Source organism: Mobula birostris, chromosome 1 (genome assembly GCF_030028105.1).
Source record: "Mobula birostris isolate sMobBir1 chromosome 1, sMobBir1.hap1, whole genome shotgun sequence".
Taxonomy (NCBI): Eukaryota; Metazoa; Chordata; class Chondrichthyes; order Myliobatiformes; family Myliobatidae; genus Mobula; species Mobula birostris.
In genome coordinates, this window is record NC_092370.1 from 120,073,770 (window position 1) to 120,091,959 (window position 18,190).

An 18,190-nucleotide genomic window follows, 5' to 3' on the forward strand; every position below is an offset into this window, starting at 1 on the left:
GATGGAACAGATTCCAATGGAATGGATGGTCAACTTTTGCTCCTTTTTCTGAATACTATTTCCAAATTCTGTGGAATTCATTGCCACAGGCGGCTGTGGAAGCCAAGTCATTGGGTATATTTAAGACAGAGGTTGATAGATTCTTGATTAGTCAGGTCATGAAAAGACACGGGGAGAAGGCAGGAGACTGGGGCTGAGAGTGAAATGGATCAGCCATGATGAAATGGCAGAGCAGTCCCAATGGGCCAAATGGCCTAATTCTGCTCCCATATCTCATGATCTGTTTCTTATGTTGCTATGAAATACACAGCAGATGTTGCACTCCACCGGTAGACATGGCACTAGGTCTAGGGAATTTGGTAATGTACTGAATTGAGAGGCCAGACATGCTTGGCACCTGACCCTTCTGCTTCACTCCAGCCACAGCTGGTGAATCCAGTCCAGTCCCATTAGATAGGATCGATGACCAATAAAACAGTGACTGAAAATCAGTGTCCTTTTCCCTCTTCATTTTAAGTAATATTAACAGATATAATTGATTTACACACTAGGTGTAGTTTTAATAAAAGTAATATTATTTAGAAGTGTTTAATATTTGTAATGATCTGTTAGCCATTAGGGTAGAGAGTGATGAAGAACCAGGATACAACTCCTGAGGCTCAGTTGCCAACTGTGGTTCACTCTGCTCTTTATGCAGCCATAGTAATGACTAAGATAGTTATGTGCATGTCCTGCCTTGACCTCATATCCTCTTGTTATTAGGTTAAAGGTTCAAGAATCTTTTACTGAGAAATGTTCAACACTTTCTGATCTTAGCTCCTGAATCGACTGGCTTCGAGCGAACATCTCACCGTCCTTGACTATATTCACTTTCAAACATCCAGGACAGACAAGCAAAGAAATTATTGCAGTAGAGGAGTTGAGGCCGGCATAGATTGGCCATGACCACATTGAACAGTGGGGAAGGCTAGAGGGACCAGGTAACCTATTCATGTTTCTATTTCCTAGTCTTCATGTTTGCTTCCAAATGACACAAGTTGTGATTGTTACTCACTGTTTCATAAGCTTTGAAGATAGCTCTTAGCTGCATACAGCTTCTCTTGGTTAAAATAGTATTAAATGCCATCTCATCTGTACCCCAACAGTTTTCACCAGCCTGCAAACAGAAATTTTTGGTTTCAAAAGTTATTGCAAAGTGCAACTTTTTGTTCTTGCATGGTTTTGAGGTTTAGTTATGTCAAACAGAAGCTTTATTTACCTCAAACAGTTTTTTGGCATCTTGTTCAGCCAGGCCTTCATTGACTTCAGACCACTCGTCTCGGTTGGCCTGCATTTGCAAAGTTATCAATAACGTTAGCTAAGACATTGCTAATTTATTCTTATTTAAATTTATTATTCCTTAGTGAGCAGCTGGTCCCTCTACTTAGATTGGATTGAAAAGACCTCCATGTCTATTCTATATCATCTCAGGACAAAAGTAAAACGGAGATGAGAGTTGATATTGGACCACTGGAAAATGGTGCTAATGAGGTAGAAATAGGGGCAAATAAATGGCAGATGAACTTAATGGGTACTTTGCATCTGTCTTCACTGTGGAAGATACTAGTAGTGGTGTGCCAGAGGTCTGTGAGTGTCAGGGAGCAGGAGTGAGTGCCATTGTTATTACAGAGGAAAACTCAAAAGGCCTTAAGGTGGATAAGTCACCCGGGCCTGACGGACTACATCCCAGAGTCCTGAGAGAGGTTGCTGAAGAGATGACGGATGCATTGGTCATGATCTTTCAAGAATCACTTGATTCTGGCATGGTCCTGCAGGTCTGGAAGGGTGAAGGGGAGATCTACAGTGACAATTCCCATTCTGCTGAATCTTAGCTTTGTGGAGAACTTGAATAGACTGGGATCTCTTCTTGGTGCAGAGGAGGCGAAGGAGAATTTTAATTGAAGTGGAGATTATGAAAGGCCTGGACACTATAAATGGGAAGCACCGGATGTTAGTAAAAGGGGCCATTATATTTGGTCGTTTGTTGGTCAGCATGGAACTGGTGGGCCGATGGGCTATTTCTTTGCTGTATGGCTCTATGATCTATTTCTTGTAGCAGAGATATCCATATCTTAACAAAGTGATCGCTGGAAAGACTTGAAGGGGAGTTGAGGAGGAATTTTTTCACCCCACAATATGCGGGTGGGGAAGGGTCTGGAACTCAGTTCCTGAAAGAACGATGGAGGTTGAAACACAGGTCACATTTAAACATATATATCTGATGAACTCTAACCCACATGACCCTAGCCTAGAGCAATAACTGGGAAGTGGCATGCTGGGGTGAATGGCCTTATTGCTACACATTCCTACTCCTAGAGTAATATAATGTATGTTTAGAACATGGGGCATAGAGTACATAGAACAGGGACAGGCCCTTTGGCCCATAATGTCTATGCTGAACATGATGCTGAATTAAATTAAATCCCTTTTGACTGTATGTGATGCACATCCTGGACATCACCTGTTCCAACACCTTCCTTCTGGTAGGTGCTTTAGATCACTGTATGCCAGGACAAATAGGTACAAGAACAGTTTCTTTCCGTTTGCCATCAGTCTTATGAACGCTTGAATTTTAGTCTATTATAAACCAAGTCTACCTGTACATACACAGGTAAACCTCATTGTATATAGTTCACGATTATTTGCACTATTGTTTGCTTTTTGATTCTGTACGGGAGAGCTCAGGGAAACCGGCATCAAATTCCCTGTATGTGTCCACATACTTGGAGATAATAAAGGATTCTGATATGCCTCCATTCCCTCCCTGCATATTCATGTGTCCATCTACAGGTCTCTTAAACGTCACCATTGTACTTGCTTCCTCAACTACCCCCAGCAGCCATTCCACACAACTACATCTCTTGCGTAAAAAAAAACTTGCCCCACACTTCTTTAAACTTTCCCCCTTAACTTAAAGCTCTGCCCTTTAGTGTTTGACATTTCTACCTTCAGAAACAAATTCTACTGTCTACCCTCTCTATGCCTCTCATAATTTTATGATTTTTCTCTCAGGTCTCCCCTCAGCCTCTGAAATTTCAGAGAAAAGAATCCAATTTCATCCAAGCTCTCCTTATAGCTCATGCCCTCTAATCCAGACAACATCCTGGTAACACACACAGAATGCTGGAGGAACTCAGCAGGTCAGGCAGCAACTATGGAAATGAAGAAACAGTCGACGTTTCGGGCTGAGAACCTTCTTCAGGAGTGGAGGCAAGGGAGGAGGTGAATGGGCAGGTGTAGCACTTAAACCAGTTGCAGAGATAAGTGCTGGGAGGGAGATTAGTGGAGAGGGACGAAAGGACAAGGGAATCAGAGAAGGAATGACCCGTGTGGAAAGTGGATAGCGGGTGAGGGAGGTAAAGATATATTTAGTGGTAGGATCCCTCTGGAGATGGTGGAAGTTGCAGAGGATGATGTGCTGGACGTGGAGCTCATGGGGTGGTAAGAACTCTGTTACTGCTAAGGCCATGAGAAGAGGGGGTGAGCGTTGATGTTCAGGAAATGGAGAAGATGTGGGTCAGGGCGGTATCAGTGGTAGAGGAAAGGAAATCCCATTATTTGTAAAAGGAGGACATCTCTGACATCCTGGAAAGGAAAGCCACAACCTGGGAACAGGTGTGGCAGAGGTGAAGGAACTGAGTAATTTTTAGAGGAGATGGGGTGGGAAGAGGTATAGTCAAGATAATCGTGGGAATTGGTAGGTTTATAAAATATGTTGATCAACAGTTTGTCTCCAGAGATGGAGACAGGGAGATCAAGAAAGGGGAGGGAGGTGTCAGGAATGGACCAAGTGAATTTAAGGGCAGGGCAGAAGTTAGAGGCAAAGTTGTTGAAATTAACGAGCTCAGCATGGGTGCGTGAAGCAGCACCAATGCAGTCATCACTGTAGCGGAGGAAGAGTTGGGGAGCGATACTGGGGAAGGCTTGGAACTTGGACTGTTCTTCGTAGCCAACGAAGAGGCAGGCATAACTGAGTCACATCCTACTAAACCACTTCTGCATCCTTTCTGAATCTGCCACAGCCATCCGCTAATCGGGCAATCAGGTAAAATCAACAGTTTTGAGGAAAGAAACTTGCACTTGGCCTGAGTAAGGGTTTACATACTGTAGCTGTACCATGACCTCTTGACTCCTACACTGAGTGCCCCAGCCATTGAAGGCAATCATGACATATGCCTTCCTTCCTACCCTAACTACTTGTGCGGCAAATTATATTAACAATTGGTGACATAGATTTAGAGTGATTGGTGAAGCACGTAAAGGGGAGCCGAGGGTGGGTCTGGAACTCATTTCCTGAAGAAATGGTGAAGGCAGAAGCCCTCAGTATATTTAAACAAGTCCACCTGACTGGCTGTAACCCACACCACCATGGAGCAAGAATGGGGAAGTAGTGTGAGTCTGGATAGCCAGAAAAGCTTTGTTGGGCTGAATGGTCTCCTTCTCACTGTTCATTCCTATTCCTAGAGCAACGTAATGTTAGTTTACATTCATTTTGTTACCATATAGCGTATACCTGCTAATTCTGTAGAAAAGCAGGCACTCAGTCAAACTTCAATCAGGAGTAGTTTCTTATCCACTGGTTTCAACACCATCCTAGGTTCTGAAAAGTGAGAATCTATCCCTATTCATTTCCTTTCTGCTGAATTCTCCACATATTTTTCAAATTCCAAGTCTTGAACATATTTTTCAATCCTCCTTTTAATATCCGTCATACAAATATCTTTCTTAAGGTTCTTTAAGGTTGGCAGTGGAGATAAGCTGTCTACCTATTAAATGCTCACAATGGTGTGCATCTCAAATAGCCTCTGACACTCAAGTCCAGCTCCGGGCCTTCACATGTGGCTTAGCTACTAAGCCCAGAGGAGCTCCTCCTGCTGACAGAAGGATGAGCAAAGGCGGGTTAATGGCACCTTAAAACCAGTCGCTTTGGGCAGATGGGGCACGTCTGCCATGGTTGGCAGCTCATCTAGAAGAAGGAAAACTCTGATCTCAAACCTCTACTGCCTTGCGGCTATACCCACTCATGGGGAAGGATTCGGAAGTAAATCGCAGGGAATAATCTGGAGCTTGAATCCCTAAGACAGTCCTACATTGATTTCAATGCTGGCTGGCAACTCCTGCAACGCTGCTGGTGCCGAACTCTATTAGTCTCTTCCATCCCTTTGGAGGCAGCTGCATCAAGTGGGCAGCCTGCTACATGGGCAACAGCTTTCTCTCCATATTCTACTGCCCTGGCTTGTGTATTATGTAGACAACCCAGTACAACCAACAGAGGGACCTCATACAAAAATCTGACTGAAACCATTCCCCTTCTCATTCTCTGCCTCCACCTCTCACACCCACCAAGCCTTCCTTAGTATTCACCCCACCATCACCACCCCCAAGGCCTTGCTTAGGAAGTATTTGTTCAGAACCACAACTGGCTGACTTTTGGTGAACATATCAAAACTTTGATCCCTAACTTCTGCTTGTATCACATGGCCGCTTCTTCTGGGTTGTGTGCTGGTTTGTCCTGGCTAGCTCTGTTATAGAGACAGCTTCTGTGACTGACTTCTGTTGAAGCTTTAACTTACTTTTTCCCTTTGCCTGCTGACCAACCTTCCCTATTTTTATTTCTAAATTTGTCAGGTCAACCAGAGAATAAAATAATTACATTTATTTTACACAATCAATTGTTGTGATTTGGGACAATTCTGCTCGAATGAACGATAGAAGCATTATTAAAAGGATCTTCCAAAAGAAAACTGGATAACAAATGAGGAGAAAAAGCATGCACTAGTTTGTTCCAGGTTGGGCCAGGACTGACCCTAGCTGTGTTAGGATTGAATTGTCCGTTTTCAAGTCTGGCTGTTCTCAACTGACTGTGGTCAGGTTGGATTGCTTTTGGATGGGCCATGTTTGGGTTGTATCTAAGTTAGCCTCAGTCAGGTTGGATTAGACTATAAGACCATAGATGTAGACCATAAATCTAGACTTGAGAATTGTTTAATGATTGGGTTGGACTGGTCATCGACCAGGTTGATTTGGAATGGTTTAGGTCTGGTCAGAGTGTGCTCTGATTGGCAATGGTAGTGTTGGGGTCAGGTTAGGTTTTAATGTCATATCTGACCAGCCCTCTTGTTTGCTGTAATTTTAGAAACAACAGGGAAATTGGAGGAACTGAGACTTCTCATTGAAGGTCAATGTGGACCCAGGAATCTGAATGACATCCTTTCTTCCTGCGTCAGTCATTCTTTCTATTCTAAAATCCATACTTTACAAATAAAGTTTTGGATAAACAGTAAAAATGGATATTAGTTTCATATTAGCTAAGGAAACAAGGTTTGATTTTATGAACCAACTTGTTAGTTGTCCATTTTTCAAGTTTTTATAGGTATGAGCATTGACATAAACAAGTAGCCTTCATCGTTGTCAGCATTTTTGCCACCTTTAGAGAGTGTTGAATGTTTCAATGTTTCTTACCTCGAGCAATGAGAGCAGCAGTTTCTGTAGAGTTCCTCTAGTGTCACCTTGAACATCAGTTTCCAGATCACATGGGAACACTGCAGCAGAACAGGGGGAATGACACTGATCATGTACATTGAGTCTAAATCTGATACAATGGATACAGAGTGAGAGGGAGAAATGGTGATCAGGATTATGTTTGCTTTTACTGTCCATGCACGTGTGGACTGCATCCAACATTCTCTGGTGTCAACAATACCAGACCAAGATTGTTTTCCCACAGAGTAATGGAGAGAGGTAATCGCCCAGGTTCATGTCAAAGCAGAAACCACTGGAAATAATTTCTTGTAGATCTGAACAATATTTTGTGTCTTCTGGCTAAGCAACAAGTCCACTTCAAACCCCCTTTCTCTGTAATCTCTTCCAGCTCCACAACCCTCTCACAGATCTCTTTGTTTTTAAACCAGGCTTCTTGCCTCTTCAATTTTGATCATTCCAAGATTGATCACTGTTACGTTTTGTAACTTCAAAAATTCGAAGGAAGACTCAGGAGTCCGAAATGCGGGTCTAACTTTGAGTTTACTTTAAGTGAGGTGCACATGCATCACGTTGCAGTGTGATGACATATGCAATTCGTGTATTTATACAAATAACTTGTAATTAATTATTTAAATGAACCAGAATGTTTAACCAAACTATATATATATATACACAAGATTACTCAAACATTAGTTAAATATTAAATATACAACAGTCTGGGTGCCTTCAAATGCCAAGTCATTAAGCTCTGGAACTCCCCCCTTACACCCTCTTGTCTCTCTGTCTATTTCTCTTCCTTTCAATTCCTCCTTAAAACCTTCCTGTATGACCATGTGCTTTAGTTTTCAGATCTCCTTTTGATACTTAGCATAGATCTGTATTCAATCATTTCCAGGTAAGTGTCCTAGTGATATTCTGCTGTGTTGAGGGTGCTGTATATTGCTTTAGGTTACTCTCCTGGCATCACACATGTATCTCGGTCAAACCCTTTTTATTCCTCTCTCACACAGAAACATGCACATCTGCTTGAATGTGTGTAGGAGAGAAAGATCTTGTACATAGGGACTTGTGTAATGCCAGGAGAGTAAACCAAAGCAACATGTAGCAACCTTAAAGCACACCCACATAGACACACACACATATATAAAATGTATACACATCTGCTTACTCAAAAGCACACACATAAAAACACATTCAATACACACATCCTGGGATGGAGAAGATTCATTATGAGGAGAGGCTGGAAAGGCTAAACTGGTTCTCCCTTGAGTGGAGGAGATTAAGAGGGGCATAATTGAACTATATAAAGTTATGAGGGTAGGCTGCAGTAAAGGTTTCACATGTCAGGGGTAGATAAAACTAGAAGATGTAGAGCTAGAGTAATGAGGAAGGGATTAGAGAGGATCTGAGGGGGTCTTCCTCTTGCAGAGAGTAGTGTGCAGCTGGAATACACTGCCCGAGAGAATGGTTGTGTCACAGTGGTGGGAGCATTGGGAGCAAGGGTGGACCCAAATGCAAGACACATCTTGTGAGGTTAATTAAATTTAGTTTATTGTTCGATATCAGGAGAGCTAGGCAGGAGCAGAAGTAGTGAACTGGACAAGGACTGAGGACTACGACCAGGCTGGGACCAAGGGTCTGGGCTAGGACTCGGAATCGGCTCCCAGAACTAGAGGAGACATGAAGAGGCTAAGGTATGGACTCCGAGCCCGAGACTGGGCAAGGACCCAGTACCTGGGTCTTGCCTTGGGCTCAGACCCCAGAACCAGGCATGGACATGACAAGGGCTAGGGAGAGGAAGAACATGGAAAACAGAGCCTCGGTCTCGGGAGAGCAGGTACATGGAACCTTGGACACATACACAGAACAGAGAGCCGGGACCCCTCCGTGGGTAAAGGACATAGGGCCGGGACTCATGACCCTCCATGGGGCAACAGCAAGATGGCCTGACTTACCCCACGGAGGTGAGGACAAGACACAAGACATGACCCCCCACGGGGCGACGGCAAGACGGCCTGACTTACCACACAGAGGCAAGGACAAGACAAGACAAGACAAGACACGACTCCCCGCCGGGCAACGGCAAGACGGCCTGACTTACTCCACGGAGGCGAGGACAAGACAAGACAAGACCAACACGAATGAACACCAGACAGTACCTATCTAGCTCCGGTGATGGAACTAGACTGAAGTGCAGGCGGGAACTGCAAATGAGGGCTAGAGGCGAGAGGGGCAGAGAAGGGATTCAGACAAGGGGGTAGGACAGGAATCACAGACCACCAGGGCCAGGACTTGACTCAGAACTGGGAAGCCGCCAGGACCAGGACTTGACGTGATACCTGAACGCCGCCAGGGCCAGGACTTGACATGGTACTTGAACGCCGCCAGGGTCAGGACTTGACATGGTACTTGAACGCCGCCAGGGCCAGGACTTGACAAGGTACTTGAACGCCGCCAGAGCCAGAACTTGACACGGTACTTGAACACTGCCAGGGCCAGGACTTGACATGGTACTTGAACGACACCAGGGCCAAGACTTGACATGGTACATGAACACCGCCAGGGCCAGGACTTGACATGGTACTTGAACGCTGCCGGAGCCAGGACGTGGATGTGGTACTTGGACGCCGCCAGAGCCAGGACGTGGACGTGGTACTTGGATGCTGCCGGAGCCACCCTGTCCAGTTACCTCACCGAAGCGAGCCTGCAAAGTTTCCTCATCAAGGTGGGTCCATCAGTTAACCCGCCGGAGAGAATCAAGAGCTGCTGTCTACTGTTCCTGGGCCGAGTCGAGAGCTCGGCACTACCCGGAGCTTCCAAGTACCACGTCCACGTCCTGGCTCCGGCGACATCCAGGTACCACGTCCAAGTTCTGGCCCTGGTGGCGTTCAAGTACCGCATCCAAGTCCTGGTCCTGGCGGCGTCAAGTACCATGTCAAGTCCTGGCCCTGGCGGCTTCCCAGTTCTGAGTCTAGTCCTGGCCCTGGCGATCAGTGATTCCTGTCTGAATCCCCCCTCTGCCCCTCTTGCCTCTAGCCCTCGTCTGCAGCCCCCGCCTACACTTTGGTCTAGTTCCATCACCAGAGCTAGACAGGTACTGTCTGGTGTTCATTCGTGTTGGTCTTGTCTTGTCTTGGCCTCGCCTCCGTGGGGTAAGTCAGGCCGTCTTGCTGTTGCCCCGCAGAGGGTCATGAGTCCCGGCCTTATGTTCTGTACCCAAGGAGGGGTCCCACTCTCTGTTCTGTGTGTGAGTCCCGGCCCTATGTCCTGTACCCAAGGAGGGGTCCTGACTCTGTGTTCTGTGTATGTGTCCAAGGTTCCATGTACCTGCTCTCCTGAGACTGAGGCTCTGTGTTCCCATGTTCCTCCTCTCCCTAGCCCATGTCATATCCATGCCTGGTTCTGGGGTCTGAGCCCGAGGCAAGGCCCAGGTACTGGGTCCTTGCCCAGTCTCGGGCTCGGAGTCCATACCTTAGCCTCTTCATGTCTCCTCTAGTTCTGGGAGCTGATTCCGAGTCCTAGCCCAGACCCTTGGTCCCAGCCTGGTCGTAGTCCTCAGTCCTTGTCCAGTTCGCTACTCCTTCTCCTTATTATCGAACAATAAACTAAATCTAAGTAACCTCACAAGATGTGTCTTGCATTTGGGTCCACCCTTGCTCCCCATGCCCTTGCCACTGTGACAGTTTGAGGCTGGGCTGCTGGCAGTATTTGAGAAGTGTCTGGAAGAAAATTTACATTGCTAGACGTGAAATGCTAAGATTGGAAGGTGGGATTAATATAGGAAGATGCTGACTTGTCATTGAAAATGAGTTGGGCCAAATGGCCTGTTTCAACATTGTATGATACTATGATTATGAGACACACAGAGACATGCTTTACTATACACACACACACACACACACACACAGACATGCTTTACTACACACACATACACACACACAAAGGCACACAAGCACTCTCACATACATATAAAATGCACAAGCACACACAATTAGCATGCATATGATACTTCTCATGTCGTAACTTGTCTTTTGGCTCTTATGGGATATCATGTTGACATCAAACCACTTTAAGAAGATATTAGCAATGAAAAGTTTAGTCAGAGAGACAGATAGGTTTTAAAGTCACTTTCTGAATACGTATTAAGCCCTTGCCGATTCTGTAAAAGCTCTGCGCGACACTTCCTGGTTTTTGGGTTAGTGTGCGAACCACGAACAATGTTCTCCACCTGCGGGTCTGTTGAAGAACTGCAAGCACCAACCATTCCCAGCGCTGGGACGTGAGACTCTGTACTATACATTCGCAATAAAACAGCGACACGTTTGTGTTACTTCTTCAGCAATGTTAGTAAGCTCTGCACTGCAGATGATGCAGTGAGATACGAGACAATTGAGGCAAATCCCCCCAGTTTGCCAGAGCTCTACGTTGTAATCCATCACCTGAAATGGCTCCCAAACACAGTATTAGGGAGATCGCAGAAGTTTTAGGAGGTGGAGATGTTTTCTCTGGAAAGGCCGGAGAAGAAAGTTTTACTAGGTTATTACATTCACTGTGTCATGGGGTCATACCCATCGGCCCCGCAATCAGTCACTAATCACACAGTCATCCCATTTTAATTCTCTCCACATTCCCATCGAACCCCTCCCCGCAGGTTTTACACTCACATACACACTAGGGGTAATTTGGAGGAGCCAAGGAGCCCACCAACCCTCACATCTTCGGGATGAGGGAGGAACGCAGAGCCTCCGGGGGAGTCCAACACGATCACGGGGAGAACCTTCAATGTACACACCGTGCACCAGCAACAGGAACATGTGGACTCTCTGGAGGTCGAGTCGGGATGGCAATCTCAAGAAATGATGATGTAGCAAATCCTTATAGAGCGGGATATGAGAGGATAAATTGGATGCTTCTGGAAATTATAACGTGAGCTTTAGAGCCTCTGGAATTTGTCTGCCTTTGTTGAGTGGAAGAGCAGTCTGAAAGAGATAGGGAACTGTCTGCACCGGAAGCTGTGGCCAACCCTGAAATATTCTGCTGACCACCTCCAACACAGCTACACCTGTACAGTATTGGAGTTGGAATAAAGTGACAAGAAATACATCAGCAATCAGAAAATAAAGTGAAAATGAAAAGACCACTTTCTGAAAACAACACAGAACAGGAAACAGGAGACAGAGTTTGTCATTGGACATGGAAGCCAACTCTGCTATTTAGTAATGCCATGTCTATCTGACTCTGATCTCAGCTCCACTTTTCTGTCTGATCCCCAACTCCCTTGATTCTCCATATTGTAAATACCTGTCTCCGTCTTTCTCTGCGAATCATGAGAGGGAAAGTGAACAAAACTTGAAAAACTTTACTCTCGAGGTTTCATTGAAAATTCTTACAGCACACGACAGGCTGGATGAAGGGAGTGTGCTTCGCCTCAGCGAGGAGCCTAGAACCGGAGTCAGTCACGCACAGAGTAAAGAGTAGTCTGGTTTGGAATGGGATGAGGAGAATTTTCTTCACTCAGTCACTGAGTTCATTCAAATAGAAACTGATTACAAAAGAGTCAAGAGATTCAGGGATACAACAGCAAAGTGGTACTGAGGTAGAAGATTAGCCACAACCTTGTGCAGCCTTGTGTTCTTATGATTATAAGTTCAGTAATAAGTAATTATTCTAATTGATTGAGTATTAATTGACTTAGTTATTGTTAAAAAGTACTTACTTTGTTTGTATGCTTCTTTTGTGGCAATGATTTGCTGAAAAACAAATTATAATGAGTAAATAGCTACATATGCTCATCAGAAGTATTAGACCGTAACACCATAAGGGATAAAAGCAGAATTAAGCCATTCAGCCAATCAAATGTGCTCAGCCATTTCGTTGTGGCTTATCCATTTTCCCTCTCAACGCCATTCTCCAGCCTCTGCCCTGTAACCTTTCATGCCCTCAATGACTTGGCCTGCACAGCCACCTGTGGCAATCAATTCCACAGATTCACTACCCTCTGGCTAAAGAAATTCTTCCTCATCGCCGTTCTAAATGGACGTTCCTCTACACTGAGGCTGTGCCATCTGGTCTGACTCCCCCACTATAGGAAACATCCTTTCCACATCCACACCATCTTGGCCTATCAGCATTTGATAGGTTCAATAGTCCAATGGTTCCATTTAATATCTAAGAATGTGTACAGTATACAACTTGAAATTCTTACTCTTCGCAGACATCCACGAAAACAGAAGAGAAGCCCAAAGAATGAAGGACAGGAAAACGTTAGAACGCCAATGTCCACTCTCCCCCCTCCCACACTCACAAGCAGCAGCAAAGCATCAACCCTGGCCCCTCCCCCTCCTCCACTTACTTCAGCAGGAAGCGTCACCACGACCACCCACCAAGCAAGCAATAGCAAAGACCCCAAAGAGAGACCATGATCTGCAGTCCAACAAAAACTGCACTGAGATTCCCCCCCACCCCCCCATCTTAATCCCAGTGAATACCGGCCCAGGGCCATCAAACACTCCTCATACGGTAACTCTTTCGTTCCCTAAATCATTCTCGTGAACGTCTTCTGAACCCTCTCCTATGTCAGCACATCAATTTAAAGAGACAGCACAGGCTGGATGGGCTGAACTGGCTTCTTCAGTGTCACGTGATTCAATCCTTCAGCGCTTTGAAGTTGGAGAATCGAATCAAGTGGGCTGCACGGTAGCTTAGCGGCTGGCGAAACGCTATTAGGGCACCAGCTGTGAGATTGGGGTGCAATTCCCAGCGCTGTCTGTAAGGTGCTTGTACCTTCTGCCCGTGACCATGTGGGTTTCCGCCAGGCGCCCCGTTTCCTCCCACATTCCAAAGATGTACGGTCATAGTTGGTGAGCAAGCTGTGCTGGTGCCAAAGTGTGCTAACCCTTGCAAGGCTGCCCAGCACAAACATCGCTGATTTGATTTGACGTAAATGACTCATTTCATTATTTGTGTTATGTACTTGTGATGTATAAAGTGAGCATTTATCTTGCTTTATCTCCTTTACACTTCAGCAACACTTTTTAGTGAGTAAAGTCAGAATATGTTAATTCTCCAAATAACGCGGTTCAGGATTAAACATACTGAATTAGCTCTTGTGCAGAGAAGCTCGATGAGGATGTCTTCATCTGTTCCAGCTCCTTTCATTGCTTTGTTCAGCAGCTTGGCATCGAAGTGGCAAGGCCAATCTAACATGGCCAGTAGTGTCTTTTCTAAGCATCCACTGAGTTCTCCTTGAAGCACTTTCTCAAGATCCTACAGAAAAAGGGGAGGGGGAATGCAAGCATTAAATCTGTGTTAGATCCATTTGTTTGAGGCCATCGGATCGCTTTATGTACCTCCTGGTCTAATCTGGTCTCCTAGGAGATTGTTCCCAGGAAGAGGCAGCCAAGGTGATGATCCTTTGATCAACATTCTGAAGGCAGTAAGCATTTCAGCAGACAGCTTCAACAAAGGAAGCAGAAATATACAGTAGCATAAAGTGGTGGTTACCTGAAATGGAAGGTGTCAATGTGTCTAGAGAGAAAATGTGGTGTGGTGCTGTTCCTCAAGGATCATTGGATCAATGTTGGAGGGTAAATTCGTAGAGGCCAGAAAAGGACTGGGATTAAAGATTGACAATTGCAGAGGCGGTAAAGGCGATGGCCCTAAATGGCTGGTCATTTCCTCTGGAAGGTGTGTTAGCTGGATCTACCCCCACCCATGAGAAGGTGCCACCCATCATCTTCATAGCAATCTGATTCACTGCCCATCGCAAGCTGGGAGCTGTGCCGTCTTCTCTCGTTCGATTACCACCACAGGGGGAGAAGTGAAGCAAGCAATTATTTTTATAGCATCTGATCAGTACCTCACTGAGGCCGAGGGAGATTTAACACCAGTGAGATAATTTGATGGTACAGGGGTGCAGCCAATGGCGCCACAGCCCCACAGCTCCAGAGACGTGGGCTTAATCCTGGCCTTGTGTGGAGTTTGCACAATCCCCCTGTGACCATATGAGTTGCCCCTGGGTGTTGCAGTTTCCCAAAGATGTGCGAGTTGGTAGGTTGATTGACGGCTTTAAATTGCCCCTAGCGTATGGGTGGATGGTTGAATATCTGGGGGGTTGGGAGTGCAGATGGGAATGTGTAGAAACTAAAAAGAAAACACAAGTGTCGGGTAGGCCCAATGAGATAGCCACATGGATGTGCAGAGAATGGAGGGATATGGGCTTTGTGTAGGCAGAAGAGATTAGTTCAGTTAGGCATTCAATTACTATTTTAATGAACTTGGCACAACACATCGTCCTGAGGGTCATTTCCTGTTTGATACTTTTCAGTTTTCTATGAGTTATTGATATGTATGACGTGTGGAAATGATGGGTGGATTGGCTTGTTTCCATATTCAATGACTCCCTGATTCTGTTGTAACTTTGGAAATATGCTGCCAACTTGTTCATGGTACACGGCGAGTAAAAAAGAATTTGTCACCTGCTCTTAGTGACCAAAATCGGTTCAGGAACTTAGCAAGAACGGCATAAACTGAGACTGGTATTTTCTGCAAGGACTTGTGTAACATGCTGTAAGGTTTCACTGATAATGTAATGGTTTCTCTGTAGCAGCAATGTTTGGGTTATGACTAGAGATAATGGGGTTAGAAATGCTGTTGTTCTTTCTTGTGAGCTGGAAGAGAGATTTCCGTGGTCTTTTTGGCTGGGGAGAGATGGGGAGAGAAGACACGAATGGAAAGAGTTGGTAGACTGCTGGAAAGGGTGGACTCGGGGTGAGGGTCCGAAGGGCAGACAGTTGGAGGAGGTCGATGGTGGACGAGTGGCCGTGTTTGTGAGCTCCAACATTGTGCAATAGACTTTTAATAAGATTGGGCCCTTTTTTTTGCGATTAAATGATTAAGTTTTATAATTCTTACTTTGACTATATGGTTAGTGAAAAAAAGGGCCCAATTTTATTAAACAGTCTGTTGAGCAATGTTGGAGCTCACAAGTATGACTATTCGTCCACCATCGACCTCCTCCGATTGTCATTGCCGTTCGGACCCTCGCCCTGAGTCCACCCCGTCCAGCGGTCTACCAACTCCCTCCATTCGTGTCTTCTCTCCTCATCTCTCCCCAGCCAAAAAGACCACAAAAATCTCTCTTCCAGCTCACAAGAAAGAACAACAGTATTCCAAACCCCGTTATCTCCAGTCATAACTCAAACATTGCTGCTGCAGAGAAACCATTACATTATCAGTGAAACATTATGGCATGTTACACAGCAGTGAAACCCTACAGCATGTTACACTTGAAATAGTGACAAGTAACTGATCTTTCCAAAGGACAGCACCCGTGACAGTGCTGTACCCCTTCAGTGTTCAGCAGTGGCAGCCGGATTTTACATACTCCTGTCTCTGGAGTGGGGTTCAAACCCACAAACTTCTGACTTTACCTGCAGGTGACAGGTAAAATTATCATTGTCAGCTGGTAAGCATTAAACACAGGGGACACAAGAGACTGCAAGTTATGTTTTGTAACTCCAGAAATAAATCGAAAGGAAAACACGGATAATTCATCTACTTAGTTTATTTTTCTTGGTGAGGTGCACACATATGACATGGTGGTGTAATGACGTCTGCCATTCACGTACTTCTTACATACAACCCATAATGAATTATAGGGTGTTAGCTTTCATAAGTCGAGGAATAGAGTTTAAGAGTTGTGATGTAATGATGCAGCTCTATAAAACTCTGGTTAGGCCACACTTGGAGTATTGTGTCCAGTTCTGGTCTCCTCACTATAGGAAGGATGTAGAAGCATTGGAAAGGGTACAGAGGAGATTTACCAGGATGCTGCCTGGTTTAGAAAGTATGCATTATGATCAGAGATTAAGGGAGCTAGGGCTTTACTCTCTGGAGAGAAGGAGAATGAGAGGAGACATGATAGAGGTGTACAAGATAATAAGAGGAATAGATAGAGTGGATAGCCAGCGCCTCTTCCACAGGGCACCACTGCTCAATACAAGAGGACATGGCTTTAAGGTAAGGGGTGGGAAGTTCAAGGGGGATATTAGAGGAAGGTTTTTTACTCAGAGAGTGTTTGGTGCATGGAATGCACTGCCTGAGTCAGTGGTGGAGGCAGATACACTAGTGAAGTTTAAGAGACTACTAGACAGGTATATGGAGGAATTTAAGGTGGGGGCTTATACGGGAGGCAGGGTTTGATGGTTGGCACAACATTGTGGGCCAAAGGGCCTGTACTGTGCTGTACTTTTCTATGTTCTATGTTAAACAAATAAAGAATGCTGAATTAAACAATATATTTCAATATTACTCAAATAGTTCTGAAATATTAAATACACTACGTTCCTCACTGCTCAGTTATACTTCTGACTCAGTACAGAGTGCATCTCAACTCAAATTTGTAACAGGTTGCTGTACAGTCATCTTACTGTCCATACAGGCCTAAAGATTTAATCGCTGTGGGGGCTTTCTTACCCTGCTGGAGTAATGTCTTTCCTGACAAGGGGGATCAGTCTGCTTGGCGGGTGAGACTTGTGGCTGTGAAACAATCTCAGGTTCTGGGATCTCATCCGTGGTGGTTGCAAGAGTTGACTCTGGGATTTGACGAAGTGGTTCTGACAGCTCTGGACACCTTTCTTCTCTCATGATTGAATCTGCTCTCCTCAACTGATCGGTGTGTCGTCTCCAGAAGATATCAGACAGAATCTCCACTGTCGAGGAGAGTGGTCTAGCTCTGTCCTCAATCTTTCCAGTTATCCACTTTTGATCATCTCTTGTAGTCTCTCGCCAGGACTGCTTGTCCAGGAGTAAAACATCAAACCTCCTTGTTTGAGGGAGGAAATTGGCAAGCTTCTGATTCCGTGTTAGTACGTTTAGCTGACATTGCTTGCAATGCATTCTTTAGGCTCTTGACAAATCTTTCTGCCAAACCATTTGTAGCTTAGTGGTACGGTGCAGATGTAGTATGTCTTGTTCCATTCACTTTCAGGATTTTCTGAAACTGTTCCACAACAAACTGTGGTGCATTGTCAGTGACTAAGTGTTTCATAACACCAGTCCTTGGGAAGAGGCTTCTCAACGCATCAACAGTGTGCAAGGCTGCCGTGCAGGCTAATGGCAACACAGCTGGCCACTTTGTAGCTGCATCCACTATGACCAAGAAATTTGTGCCCAGGAATAGTCCAGCAAAATCCATATGAATCCTTTTCCAGGGCAATGCAGCCCATTCTCAGGATGGAGAGGTGTTACTCCTGGCATCTTTTGGACATGTTGGCATCCCAAACAGTGCATGGCGAGCTGCTTAATCTGCTGATTATCCCAGGACACCAGACAAAGCTTCGAGCCAACACTTCCATTTTGACCCTGCGTAGATGATCAGCATATAGCTTTCAGCCTGAATGATACAACTCTCAATCTCCTTATAACGCTGCCTCCATCAAGGCTAAGTTCACTCTGGCACTGGTAAAAATGGGGGAGCTGAATTTCTGCTGCACATTCCAGCCATTTTGTGTGGACCTGAGACAGTGTGGGATACCTTCTGATTTCCTTTTGGATCATCTCTGCCATAATAGGGAGACTTCCAATTTGCATTAGGGAGAATATGTCAAGAGGACATATTCTGTAAACCTTTCCGGTATTTTCTTTTCCAAGGGTAAATGGAACAGTC

General features: G+C 45.2%; 1 protein-coding gene across 1 annotated transcript in view; it reads right to left on the reverse strand.

Annotated features, from left to right (window-relative positions):
• Nucleotides 1-18,190, reverse strand: part of LOC140204333 (annexin A13-like) — a 53,818-nt gene that overhangs the window by 11,267 nt on the left and 24,361 nt on the right. The window contains exons 4-8 of the mRNA XM_072271020.1: nt 13,618-13,788; nt 12,239-12,272; nt 6,502-6,581; nt 1,259-1,327; nt 1,055-1,156 (exon numbers count right to left, since the gene is read on the reverse strand). Coding sequence (XP_072127121.1) covers nt 1,055-1,156; nt 1,259-1,327; nt 6,502-6,581; nt 12,239-12,272; nt 13,618-13,788 — 456 coding nt within the window. The remainder of the gene's footprint in view (nt 1-1,054; nt 1,157-1,258; nt 1,328-6,501; nt 6,582-12,238; nt 12,273-13,617; nt 13,789-18,190) is intronic.